We start from the raw sequence: 13,081 nt of genomic DNA, 5'->3' as shown, positions 1-13,081 counted from the left end.
ACCCACCGCCGCCACTACCATTGTTGCAGATTCTCAAGTGGAGGAGTCGGATTGTTTTGTTTTCACATCATAACGGTAACTTGTTCTGACGCCATTCCGCATCTAGCTTATCCTGGCCGCTCCTCTGCTCCCCGTCCGCGCCTCCTTCCAAAAGTCAGGAAAGAAATAGGGGTCTAGCTGCTCACCCCCACTGGGTTCAACGCCCCTTATGTGTAATTGAATTTCCAATTAACTTCACCTGCACGCACCCCAGTCTATTAACTCTGATGGCTGCTTCATACAAATAATAAGCGTAAAAACCTTTAACGGGTCTCTAATTTTTTTCCCCGTGTTCGCCGTGGCAGATGACCTCTTAGCCCCAAAATATTGATCTGTGTGCGTGCTTCCGGTGTGATGTGCAAACAGGAGACATCTCGGCTGAAAAGGTAACTTTAAGGGGGGAAAATCCGGAAATGAAACCTAAGAGCAAGTCCTCTAGCTTGATTGCGCTCAGCGGGCGCGGGCGACAAAGGAGCGCGGGGCGAGCGCGCGGGTGTGCGCTGGGAGGAGCGAGGACTCGCGGACGCTCGGTGCCGGAACCGCTGCGGTTTCGGCCTCCAGGGGTGAGCGGAGGAGGGACAAGATCACGACCTTCTGGCAAACGCTGCTCCTAAGATTTTCTACTGCTTCGGTTGGAGGGGGAAGGGGAAGACCTCCAGGAAAGGCAGTTCAGGAGTAAGGAGACAGGTGGGTGTGAGAGAGGCACGAAGTAAAACTGGCTCGTTGGTTTGCTCACCTGGCATTTTAGAAAGGAAGCAAATGTACTTGATTAGTAAATAGTTTACTTGCTCTCATACGACTTTCTCCGTGCAAACGGGGACGTCGGTACGGATGGTTCTCTGCGTGCGGGCTGGCCTGCTCACCCCAGGCAGTTTTCTCTCTTCTCATTCCTTCACAGACCATCGGAGGGTGCGAGCATTTTCTAAAATTTACTCATCGATCTCCTATATGGTCCCCGGGCTGTGTTCCGCGTGCACTTTTAAGTATTGAGAAGGCAGCTGGTTCCTAGCTGACCGCCTGTGGTGGCTGAGTCACACTGGTCCATGTTTCCTCACAAAAGGAGTTTGGGAGACTTTTTGAAAGGGTGCTTAGAAAGAGGGGAGACTCAATGTCCCACACTCTCTGAAGAGTGCAATAACACTTCCCAGAGTAGATTATTCAGCCTCCTATGGAAAATCGAATGGAAGCTCCAACTAGTAATGGAGAGCAGTGATGGTGTAGTTAGAAGCTCAGGCTTTTGAAGCCTGTAAGCTTTTCTTTCAACCTGATATATATTTATAAAGTAATTTTCCCCCTCTTTTGGTGTGTCACTGATGGAAAAATCCAAGGTAGCATTGTCTTGTGTGCTGACTTTTGCCAAGTCTCCCTTTCAGACAGACTGGAGGGTTAAAGCTGAGGACCTGAGCTCTAGCCTCCTTCACTCTCACGTACCATCACCCTCCAGCTCTTTGTCTTTTGCTTTAGCATTTCCTGACCCTTGTGAAGGATGGGCTGTGCCCTTTCCTTGGGCAGCTAGAGGGAAAAAAGGAACTGGCCTTTTAGTGTGTGCTTGCCCGAAAGGTGTGGGACCATTTCTCCCAGTTGAATGGGGTCAAGAATGGATCAGGCTTGCCCTCACAGAATCGGGGACCCAACTTTCCCTGCAAATTGTCCACCCTTGAAGGTCCCCGGTGCACTGGCAAATAACAGGAAACAAGTGAAAAGGGTAGTGGGCGTCTTATATTTACAAAAGATGTGCAGAGTAGTCAACTGAGAGGTTGTTCAGAGGAACTTTTCTAAGGTCCTTTGGCCCTGGGGTGGTAATATTCGTGGGTCTCTCTCTGTACCTGTCTCTCTGTGGAGAAATATTGGGAAGTAGCTTCTCCCCACTGTGTTTTGTTGCAGGTCTCAAGACTGCTCCTTTGGATTAAGATCTACTTGCCTTCAGAGAGCTTGGGACCTCTGGCAGAGTCAAAGAAACCTGCCTGGAAAGTCCCAGGGGTCTCTATCTAGGTCTTTTTTTTTTTTTTTTTTTTAAACCCTTGGACTTACTTGCTTCCAAAGTGTTTCCCTAGCTGATATAAGTTAAACATTTCGACTCTCAAATACGAGGCTCTCCCATAGATTATTTTTTCTTGAGGTTCTCAAGGAAAATTGCCGTTGCCACAATGTTATGATGGAAGGATGCTGAAATGACAGGCCTAGTAGACGCTTGTCTTAATCATCGGCTTCTTTAATTTAGTTTTAGTGCGCGCGGTGCGCGCGCACACGTACACGTACACGTACACACACACACACACATATATATATATATATATATATATATATATATATATATATGCGCGCGCCCCCGGAGAGATGGCGGGTGCGCGCGCGCAGAGTGCAGCCGCTTGACAACCTGCAGCTCCCTAATGAGTGACGAGGCAGGGCTGCTGCAGAAAAGTAACACTTCCCTGGTGTGAAGACCTCTTACTGAGAAGTTTAGTTCACTACTGTTCTCGCAAACCTAATCGTATAACCTGTAACCAAAACCCACAGAAAACGGATACAGCACACTAAAGAGTAATTTGTAATCACTAAATGTTAGCACCATTACCTGCTGTTAGGAAGGCATTACAGTGGAGCTGGCTAAAGCGAGGGCGGACCTCGCTCCTTACAGGATCTCTGGAAATACCTGGATGCCTCGGCAAGGGTTCCGCGTGCTCCCAGACGTCACGGGGTCAGGGACTCCCTGAGCATCTGCGGGAAGAGAGCTTTAGCCAGAGCTCGACGCTGGGCGCCCCTTCAAGGATACCCTGTCCAGGGAGCCGAGTGCAGGGTGGATTTTAGGTAGAAAAGACTGGCCCTCCTTTAACCAGCAGGTAACAGGGAAAAAGAAGGGAAGCAGGAAAGCGGGAAATGGGCCCTAAGGAAGACAATGTAACACCGCCAAATGGAAAAAGTAACGTGCTGCCCCTACTCCAATGCAATAGGCTGCGGGGCCTTGTTTATTAATTACAACTAGAAACGGAATAATCTGATTCAATTCCCAAGCAATTCTTCCGTTGGAACGGCTCACTTTTTACAAGGTCTGTACCCTTTTTTGAGGGGGGGGGGGAGACGGTAGACAGAGGAGGAAAGAAGTTCACCACTATATGTACCAGAAAATTACATTTGCTCTGACTTCTGCTTTGATTCGTTAACAGTGTACATTTATAGATGTATGTGTGTGAAAGATCAAAATTAAGGTGCTGAGGAGAAGATATTAGAATGACAGAGAATTTGTTTCAGATCTGAGACCACTGGATGCCCTCTATCTTCTGACGATAATCACCGAGAGACTGAGTGAGGTGGAAATGCACAGTTATGGCTTCTTGTGTTTAGGAAAGAAGCCCAAAGTGGACCTGGGCAATCCCTCAAATCCAATTTGCACCCAAATTGTCCAGTAAGATATACAAAGCCTCATCCAGGGACTTCCAACTTACAAAATACTATGTCCAAGAACCCCCTCCCCCTCCATTTCATCTAGTAGCAGTTCTAAAAAGAAGCCATTGCTGAGACAAATGTGGGCTGCTGAATAAACAGTGCATGTTTTGTTCAACAAGCCTACCCCCACACCTATATATGGCACTCTATCTCATCACAAAGTCCAATTAAAATTATTAACAGGAATTCAAACTCACTTCACCCAAAACTGCAAATGACCTTTTTCATTAGGGAACCCAGATCTTTAATATGATCACAGTAAACTATAATCTATATTCCTACACAAATATCCTATTTGGGGAAACTTGCATTCATGAAATCCTTAAAATAATATAACACATTCTTAATTTGCATGCAAAAATTTTTCTAGTCAATATAAGCTCCTGGCACTTGAAATCAGATTATTTCAGCTCCCATTAGCAGACTCCAATTCTTGCTATTTGAAAGTAAACAGAAGAAAAACTTATTTCCACCTGCTAAAATTTCATGCAGGATTACAAAAACAATGCACACTCAGCTTTGACCTAAGAAACACCTTCAAACATTAAAAATTCATCAGTCAGGGCTGGTGTTGTATTCAAGGAATGCTCCTCCAGTTTGCTGCTGAGCTTGGATTTGAATAAAATGCCCAATGTTAACAAACAATACCCACGTTTGGCACTTTGTGTATTAAATTGATCAAACAGATTTTAGGAGGCACAATGCACAATTTGTACAGACCTGATTGAGTTAATATAATATCAGCAAATTTTACATCGAAATGATTCTGTTTCTTTTCTTTGTGTTTAAAACCAGCACAGATTACAAATTTTAATGATCTGAAAATGTTTGGTATACAAAATCATGCTTATTTCAGTATTAGCAAAAACACAAGAAATTTTTCAACACAAACACCCAGCTGTGTCTATTTTAAAAGCAGTTCAATGACAGCTTGCACTTATGAGCATGCAATCAGCTAATTTCGCTTTTTTTTTCTTCTGTGTTAATCAACACTTTCCTTCCTGCATATCAGAGTACAAATAGTATAGTTACTCCACATCAGTAAATGTTTACGTAACCTGTCCTTTCCCAAGAATCCGGTTACACCGAATCATTTCACGCTAGACTGACTACGAAAACGCACCGGGCCGTCCACCTCAGAGGGAGCCCTTGTGTGCCATTATGAGTGGCGCAGGGAAGGGGGGCTGTGGGAGGGGGAGAGAATGGGGGGGAGTAGGTGGAGGGATGGAGAGAGGGAGAGAAATGGGGGAGAAGGGTGGGGGAGTGCGGAGAGTGAGGAGGGAGGTGGAAGAGGGGAGGGGGAAGGAAAGCCAGTTGAGGAAAAGTGGGAACAACAGTCCTGAAGAGGGGAGCAGAGTGGGAGGAGGAAAGGCGAGCGGAGAAGGAAGGCCCAGGGATCTCTCCAGCCTGGTCCAAGAAGCCCATTAGCTCGCCAGGCTCTGCAAGAAATCTGAGCTTAGCAGTCAATGCTGGGGGCCACGCCACTATCCACACTGATAGCGGACGCCCCTGGATTTTCCCACGCGTGTACGTATAGGTTGTTTTAAAGTAAGAAAACACGTAGAAATAGAGGGGAAACACATACGTGCAGTGGAAGGGCAGTCCAGTGTTCAAAGCCCCTGTGTGGCATTCCTAACAGAAGCATTTGAAACTCACTGCCTGTTCTGCAATTGTTTTTCTCTTCGGAATCTATGCCCTCAGAATTTCACGGTGCGGGTGGGGCGCGAGGAACGGAGCGACTCCCTGTTAATCTGAGCATTCACGGAGTGCGTTCTGTACATAGGGAGCGAGACTGAACGTCACGCCACTGTTTTTCTTTCTTCCTTGTCTTAAATACCACATCTGCCACATAACTCGAGCGCTCCTCGAAGGGAAATGTTCCCACTGCGGTATTTGCCTCGCCGAGGAGGAAAACGGGTCCTTCCCGCTCGCGCCCCTCCTCGCCCCGCTCCCCCGGGGCCGCGCGTCCGCGCAGCGGCGTCCCGCGCCCGTGTGGGGTGCGACAGCCTCGCACCGGTGCGCTTCGGACCAATTCCAGTGCCTGGGATATGCTGGGTCTTAGCCCTGCCCCTGGCCACGGGATCCTTTTAAAGCCCCCAAGTCGCAGTCTCCCTTCTCACTGCAGCCCTCCGCCGAACCTCCCCGGCGCTGCCGCCCGAGGAGCGGGGGGGCGGCGCGCCGTCCCCGCGGCACCCGGGTGCCTCCCAGCAGCAGTCGGGGTGCGAGAGGGCTGGCTTCAGCCCGCGGCTATTTCGGGATGCAGGCTTGCACAAATTAAAAGCATTTCAGGCGCGGAAAGGACAGAGTGAAAATAGGAAGGCTTTAAAAAACCGGAAAGAAATAGACGCCCACCCTTATTTTCCCTCCAATGCCAACAAGCGAAATGAAAACATTTCCAGGGTGAGCGCTCGCGGCCACTCGCCTCCGATTCGGATTAGAAGCAGAAGGGACGCCGGAGCGGCGAGGACGGCACAGCGGGTCGCCCGGCGCGCGAGCGACGGTCTGGAGCAGGACAGAGGGGAAGCGAGGGACACACAGACACAGCATGTGTTACCTGGTTTATTTCGAGATTGTTTGGCATTGTTTTCTCTCTGAACACCCCTCATTTCGGACGGCCATCAGAGGCGCCCTCCACTGAGCCGCCCCCGCCCGCCGCCGCCGCGCCGCGCGCCCCAGGCCCGGCTCCCCGGCTCCCCGGCGCCGCCCGAGCCCCGAGCCCCGAGCCCGCCGCCGCCCAGGCCGCAGGAACCGAGTAAGTAACCCCTGCTTCGGCCCGCGGGCGGCAGCCCACTTCCTCCTCCTCAGCCCGTCGTTCCCGAACCTCGCCCAGACCCTCCGCCCCCGAAGGTGTCGGGCACCCTCCCCACGCCGGGGGTGGGCCTCCCCTCCCCGGCCGGCCGCGGCCTCGCCGGAGCGTTACCTACAAAAGGGCACAATTTTTCTAAGGGCTCGGAAAGGCCAGGCGGGCCTGCAGGACCGGCCCGGGAAGGCAGTGCCCGGGGCGCCTCGCCTCTTCCTCCTCCATTTCCTGCCCTCGCCTCAGGTCCTCGGCCCGCGCTCCCGCTCTCTCCCCGCCCCCGCCGCCGCCCCCGCTTTTAAAAATAAAATTGGATACAAACTTTAATCACTAGGAGCAAATACGCTCAAACGAAAATGACCCAAGACAGTGAGAAGGGAGGCGGAAACGTGAGGTATTTGCCCCAAGAGGGGGACGTCGGTCGAGCAGCCCCGCCGAGCGCGGGGGGCGCGGGGCGCGCTGAGGGCCGCGGCGCGGCGTGCTCCCGTCGGCGTAGCCCTGCGCCGCTCCGCGAGGTCGGGGCCCGCCGAGAGGGGGCGGTGAGCCCGGAGGGGGCGGGAGCCGGTGGGCGGGGCGCGGGTGGGCGGGCCCGGGCGCGCTGATTGGCCGACGGCTGGAGAGACGCTCCCGCACGCCGCCGGCTCTGATTGGCCCAGCGGTAGGAAAGGTTAAACCAAAAATTTTTTTACAGCCCTAGTGTGCGCCTGTAGCTCGGAAAATTAATTGTGGCTATAGCCGCCTCGATCGCTGTCTCCCCAGCCTCGCCGCGGCCGCTCCGGGACGCGCCCGCCCGCCGCCCGGCTCTCCCCCCCTTTGGGCTGCTGCTGCTGCTGCTGCTGTGACTGCTGCTGAGAGAGGAGGAGGAGGAGGAGGAAGCAGCAGGGGGGGGGGAGCGGGGGGTGGGGGGGAGACCTAGAAGTAGAGTTGGGAGCGAGGGAGCTTCACCCCCGGGGCGGTGGTTGTTTCTTTTTTCTCTTTCTTTCTTTTTTTCTTTTCCCTTTTTTTTCCCCCCTTCTAATTCCTGAGGGGTGGTTGCTGCTTTTGCTACATGACTTGCCAGCGCCGGAGCCTGCGGTCCAACTGCGCTACTGCCCGAGCGCTCAGTGCCGCCGCCGCCCGCGCCGCCCGCGCCCCGCTCGCCACCCGCCGGCCGCCTCCGCCCGCCGCGCCGCTGCCCCGCTCCCGCGCCGCCGCCGCCGCCGCCGCCGCTTCCCCTCGACGACTGGGTGATGCTGGACATGGGAGATAGGAAAGAGGTGAAAATGATCCCCAAGTCCTCCTTCAGCATCAACAGCCTGGTGCCAGAGGCGGTCCAGAACGACAACCACCACGCGAGCCACGGCCACCACAACAGCCACCACCCCCAGCACCACCACCACCACCACCACCACCACCACCACCACCCGCCGCCGCCGCCGCCCGCCCCGCAACCGCCGCCGCAGCAGCAGCCGCCGCCGCCGCCCCAGGCGCCGCAGCCCCCTCAGGCGCGGGGCGCCCCGGCCGCCGACGACGACAAGGGCCCCCAGCAGCTGCTGCTCCCGCCGCCGCCGCCGCCGCCGCCGCCCTCGGCCGCCGCCCTGGACGGGGCCAAAGCGGACGGGCTGGGCGGCAAGGGCGAGCCGGGCGGCGGGGCCGGGGAGCTGGCGCCCGTCGGGCCGGACGAGAAGGAGAAGGGCGCCGGCGCCGGGGGGGAGGAGAAGAAGGGGGCGGGCGAGGGCGGCAAGGACGGGGAGGGGGGCAAGGAGGGCGAGAAGAAGAACGGCAAGTACGAGAAGCCGCCCTTCAGCTACAACGCGCTCATCATGATGGCCATCCGGCAGAGCCCCGAGAAGCGGCTGACGCTCAACGGCATCTACGAGTTCATCATGAAGAACTTCCCCTACTACCGCGAGAACAAGCAGGGCTGGCAGAACTCCATCCGCCACAACCTGTCGCTCAACAAGTGCTTCGTGAAGGTGCCGCGCCACTACGACGACCCGGGCAAGGGCAACTACTGGATGCTGGACCCGTCGAGCGACGACGTGTTCATCGGCGGCACCACGGGCAAGCTGCGGCGCCGCTCCACCACGTCGCGGGCCAAGCTGGCCTTCAAGCGCGGCGCGCGCCTCACCTCCACCGGCCTCACCTTCATGGACCGCGCCGGCTCCCTCTACTGGCCCATGTCGCCCTTCCTGTCCCTGCACCACCCCCGCGCCAGCAGCACTTTGAGCTACAACGGCACCACGTCGGCCTACCCCAGCCACCCCATGCCCTACAGCTCCGTGTTGACTCAGAACTCGCTGGGCAACAACCACTCCTTCTCCACGGCCAACGGCCTGAGCGTGGACCGGCTGGTCAACGGGGAGATCCCGTACGCCACGCACCACCTCACGGCCGCCGCGCTCGCCGCCTCGGTGCCCTGCGGCCTGTCGGTGCCCTGCTCCGGGACCTACTCCCTCAACCCCTGCTCCGTCAACCTGCTCGCGGGCCAGACCAGTTACTTTTTCCCCCACGTCCCGCACCCGTCCATGACTTCGCAGAGCAGCACGTCCATGAGCGCGCGGGCCGCGTCGTCGTCCACGTCCCCGCAGGCCCCGTCCACCCTGCCCTGCGAGTCCTTAAGACCCTCTTTGCCGAGTTTCACGACGGGACTGTCCGGGGGACTGTCTGATTATTTCACACATCAAAATCAGGGGTCTTCTTCCAACCCTTTAATACATTAACATCCCTGGGACCAGACTGTAAGTGAACGTTTTACACACATTTGCATTGTAAATGATAATGGAAAAAAAAAAAATAAGTCCAGGTATTTTTTATTAAGCCCCTCCCCCCCTCCCTTTCTGTACGTTCGTTCAGTCTTTAGGGTTGTTTCTTACTCTAACAAGGTGTGGAGTGTCAGCGAGGTGCAATGTGGGGAGAATACATTGTAGCATATAAGGTTTGGAAGTCAAAATTATAGTAGACGTGTATCTAAATAGTGACTGCTTTGCCATTTCATTCAAACCTGACGAGTCTATGAGGGCCGCCAAATTTCCATGTGTGCAGTATTATAAGTTATCATGGATCTAAATGGTGGACGCAGACCTTGAGAACAACCTAAATTATGGGGAGAGTTTTTACATGTTAAACTGTAATTTGTATTTAAGAAACATTCGTAGTACAAAGGTGCCCGAGAAATTATTTTGGCCATTTATTGTTTTGTCGTTTTCTTTTAAACACTGTTTTTTTTTTTTTTCTTCTTTTGTTTACTTTTAGACCAAAGATTGGGTTCTAGAAAATGCACTTGGTATATTAAGTATTAAACAAACAAACAAACAAAAAAATGAAAGTTGTTTCAGTTGGCAGCACCGCTCATTCAAATGAATTGGAAGGGGAGAAAATTAATGATTGCCTTCAGTTTGTGTTGTGTATATTTTGATGTATGTGGTCACTAACAGGTCACTTTTATTTTTTCTAAATGTAGTGAAATGTTAATACCTATTGTACTTATAGGTAAACCTTGCAAATATGTAACCTGTGTTGCGCAAATGCCGCATAAATTTGAGTGATTGTTAATGTTGTCTTAAAATTTCTTGATTGTGATACTGTGGTCATATGCCCGTGTTTGTCACTTACAAAAATGTTTACTATGAACACACAGAAATAAAAAAAAAATAGGCTAAATTCATATATATCTTGATACTTTTGTCTCTTTTATTAAGTAGAGCTAATTTTTAAAAGACCATTAAAGTTCTAGGGAATTCAAAGGCTTTTCAGCCAAATAAAATTTAAACTGCTCCTTTCATTTGAACTGAGACTTTAAAAATTGAGAGTATTTTTTCCACTATGGAATCAAATTTTACAAAGGAGCAGGCTATTTAATAAAAACTAGCTTTAAACAAATTATAGGCTTTTCAGCTGATATCTTTTTAAGTTTCTGTAGATATATACTACAAAAGATCATTTAATTTAATGTGCATAGCTATTTACCTTGTGTTTATTTTAAAATCAGTCAATAGAATGATTACTTTTTATATATTTTGTTTCAGGTGTCTTGTTTATACCACTTGGCAAACTATAAATAAATGTATATGGTTAGATAGAAGTGAATATAATGCACACATACAATATGTAATATATATATATATATATATATATATATATATAGACACACAAAGCCCTTCAGTTCAGGTAAAATTTGCGCTATGAATGCTGCAAATATTTTTGTTTAAATATTTGTATTTATACTAAGTCAGCATTTATTTTGCTCGTTGTTTACTCACAATGAAAGAGTTCTAATAAAGATGTGCTAAAGTTGCAATATAGATTTTGCTGAAGTGATCACCTGTTGTAATGGCTTGCAGACCAATGTTTATATTTTATTTTTAAATTATAACAATTTAAAATTTTAGATGTTCAGAAGCAGTAAAATGCCTCTTTTCTCATTTTCTTTCATTTTTACAATGTAGAGGTATTTATTTGATTCCCTTTTAGATAAGTCTGTGTAATCGAGAGATTTGTTTCTTTTGCTTACAATCATAATTTTAACTTGACGTATACATATGCGTGCATATATATGCATATATATATATAAATCTGAAACAAAATGAGACATTTTTGAATTGTTTCAGCAGTCCAATTGCTATGACTCTAGAAAATAATTAGAAAACCTAAGTAAAAGGTTTAGTAACTAATTGGATCCTGTGGTGAGTCCGTGGAGGACAAGTTGTTCATTTGTTACAATTGTATAGTCTGAAATGTGTTCTGCAGTAATGCAATAAGCTGGCTGCTACTTACAAAGGGCCCAATGAAAAATAATCTGTCCCCAAGATGTTATCGGCAAACACTTAGAGAGTTGCTCAGGGAAAAGAGGGGGAAAAAAAAAAGCCTAGAAGCAAGGGTGACTCAAATAGATTATATACAGAATAGTTAATATTGGAATATGGGGATGGGTGGATGGTGAATGGAGAGATAGAAGAAGAGAGTGAGAGAGAAGGGCGGGGAGAGAAAAAGGATCTTTAAACTGGAAAAAAAATCCTCTACTATCAAAAGGAAAGAAAGAATGAGAGGAGAGATGTCTAAGAAAGACAGAAGGAAAGATAAGGGCCAGAAAAATTAAAAGAGTTGGAACCAAGTATATACAAGTAGGGAATGGACCAAAGACAGCTAGTTTAATTATGTTCTTTAAGCAGATTGGCCATGATTTTATTTTTTTCGTATGAGAGCAGTTTCACCAAAGATCCAAGTTCCTTGAAATTTAAGTTCTTCAGAGTGAAGCATGAAAGAAAATCCCACAAATAAATTGAATTGTTTTAGAAGCCAAATTTATGGCTGGTATTAAATAGAGTGATAGAGTCCAAGTGAGTGAGGTTAGGCAAAGGAGATCCCCACTGATGCATTTGTGAACAAAAACAGCTGAAAGAAAAGCATGTGTTTAGACTGGAAAAGGTGATGATGTGTTGTTTGCTTTTACCATAGATTTTATTTGTGGAATGAGATTGTACTGGCACAGAAGAAATATAGTCTTGCTGATCAAAAGTTGAAGAGAAAGTTGAACTCTTATATTGAGTTAAAAGGACATAGATGTGGAAGAAAGATTTCTCCCTTGAGTATTTTTTTGGGGGGGGGGCATATTAAATATCTATATTTATTTGTGATAAGTGTTTATTTGCATGATGGAGAAATAGAATTTCAATGCAAATGTCATAGTTTGAGGCCAAGATTAAAACTGACTTCTTTGAATTCATAGGAACTAAGGACTGGAGTGGAAATTCTATTTGGATGAATGTCCAAGTTACATATATAATGGATGTGATAAGTAAAAATGGCTCGTTTAATAGGCTTACTAGATACAAAGGGGGACAGAGAGAAATTTGCAAAGGCCTACTGCGGCCCAATATGAGCATTTCATTTACCTCAGCCTGTCCTATCATCCTTCAAGTTGTCTTCAAAAAACACATGACAGTGTAGTGTGGCATTTAGTAGATTTTTTTTTTTTTACAACAAATTGGTTGTAATACTGTGTTGATATTTATTTTCACCAATCTTTGCCAGTTAAAATTAGCTTATGTCAGAAAAAAAAATTTCAAAACTTTTTGAAATGTTTCTTCTTTCATACAACTGTTTTCAATGAGTTGAAAATTGTTCTTTTTGAGATTTTGGAACTAAAAGTGATCACAACTTACAACTTGAAATCCCAAATCATGGTTTATTTCTAGGTTTAAAGTATTTTACTTGAATTTGTCTGTTATAAAGTTAATACAATTAAGAAAATTATTTAGAGCAGGAGAGAATTCTTCCAAATATGTTTCAAGATTTAATACAAATATCTTTATGACCATGGAAGATTTCACGTGGTTTCTATGACTTGCGTAAAATCAAGGGTAGAGAGGCAAAAAATGAGTCCTGTAATGTATTGATTAGTTATACATAAATTTAAGTTGGGTATCTCACCCACATAGGTGCATGAGTCAGGCATATTTAGAACTCTAAATATATAAATGTGATTTCTAAAAAGTGTATTTTCTGCAACACTGCTGAGGAACTTGAATGCATTGAAGTAATTTTGCTTTTGAGATATTAATTTTATGAATAGCTGAAGTAGATGCTTGTGTTTGGGACTAAATGCCTGTTGAAAAAAATAGGCTAACAAAGGGTGAAGGTGAAGATCATTAGAGGTTTTAGAGCTGGCTGAGACGGGTTGCTGGGGTTGTGTAACTGTGCCTAGAGGGCGGGGTTCCTGTACATTCCTGCTTCACCAGATAACCTGCCCCCAACACCCTCCAGCTTCTGCCAGACAGATGGAACTCTCCAACGTGAAAATCTGCGCGGCCATTCCAACAC

General features: G+C 48.3%; 1 protein-coding gene across 1 annotated transcript; it reads left to right on the top strand.

Annotated features, from left to right (window-relative positions):
• Window positions 1–7,509: 7,509 nt before the first annotated feature.
• FOXG1 (forkhead box G1) lies at window positions 7,510–9,924 on the top strand (the record flags this gene model as incomplete). Its single annotated transcript, XM_081141042.1, has 1 exon — window positions 7,510–9,924. The coding sequence occupies one exon, from the start codon at window positions 7,510–7,512 to the stop codon at window positions 8,980–8,982; it is 1,473 nt and encodes a 490-aa protein (XP_080997168.1). The 3' UTR covers window positions 8,983–9,924.
• Window positions 9,925–13,081: the final 3,157 nt, after the last annotated feature.

Source organism: Miniopterus schreibersii (assembly GCF_964146895.1).
Source record: "Miniopterus schreibersii genome assembly, chromosome: 1".
Lineage (NCBI taxonomy): Eukaryota > Metazoa > Chordata > Mammalia > Chiroptera > Miniopteridae > Miniopterus > Miniopterus schreibersii.
The sequence above is the reverse complement of the archived record's forward strand: the minus strand, read 5'-3'. Positions and strand labels throughout refer to the sequence as shown.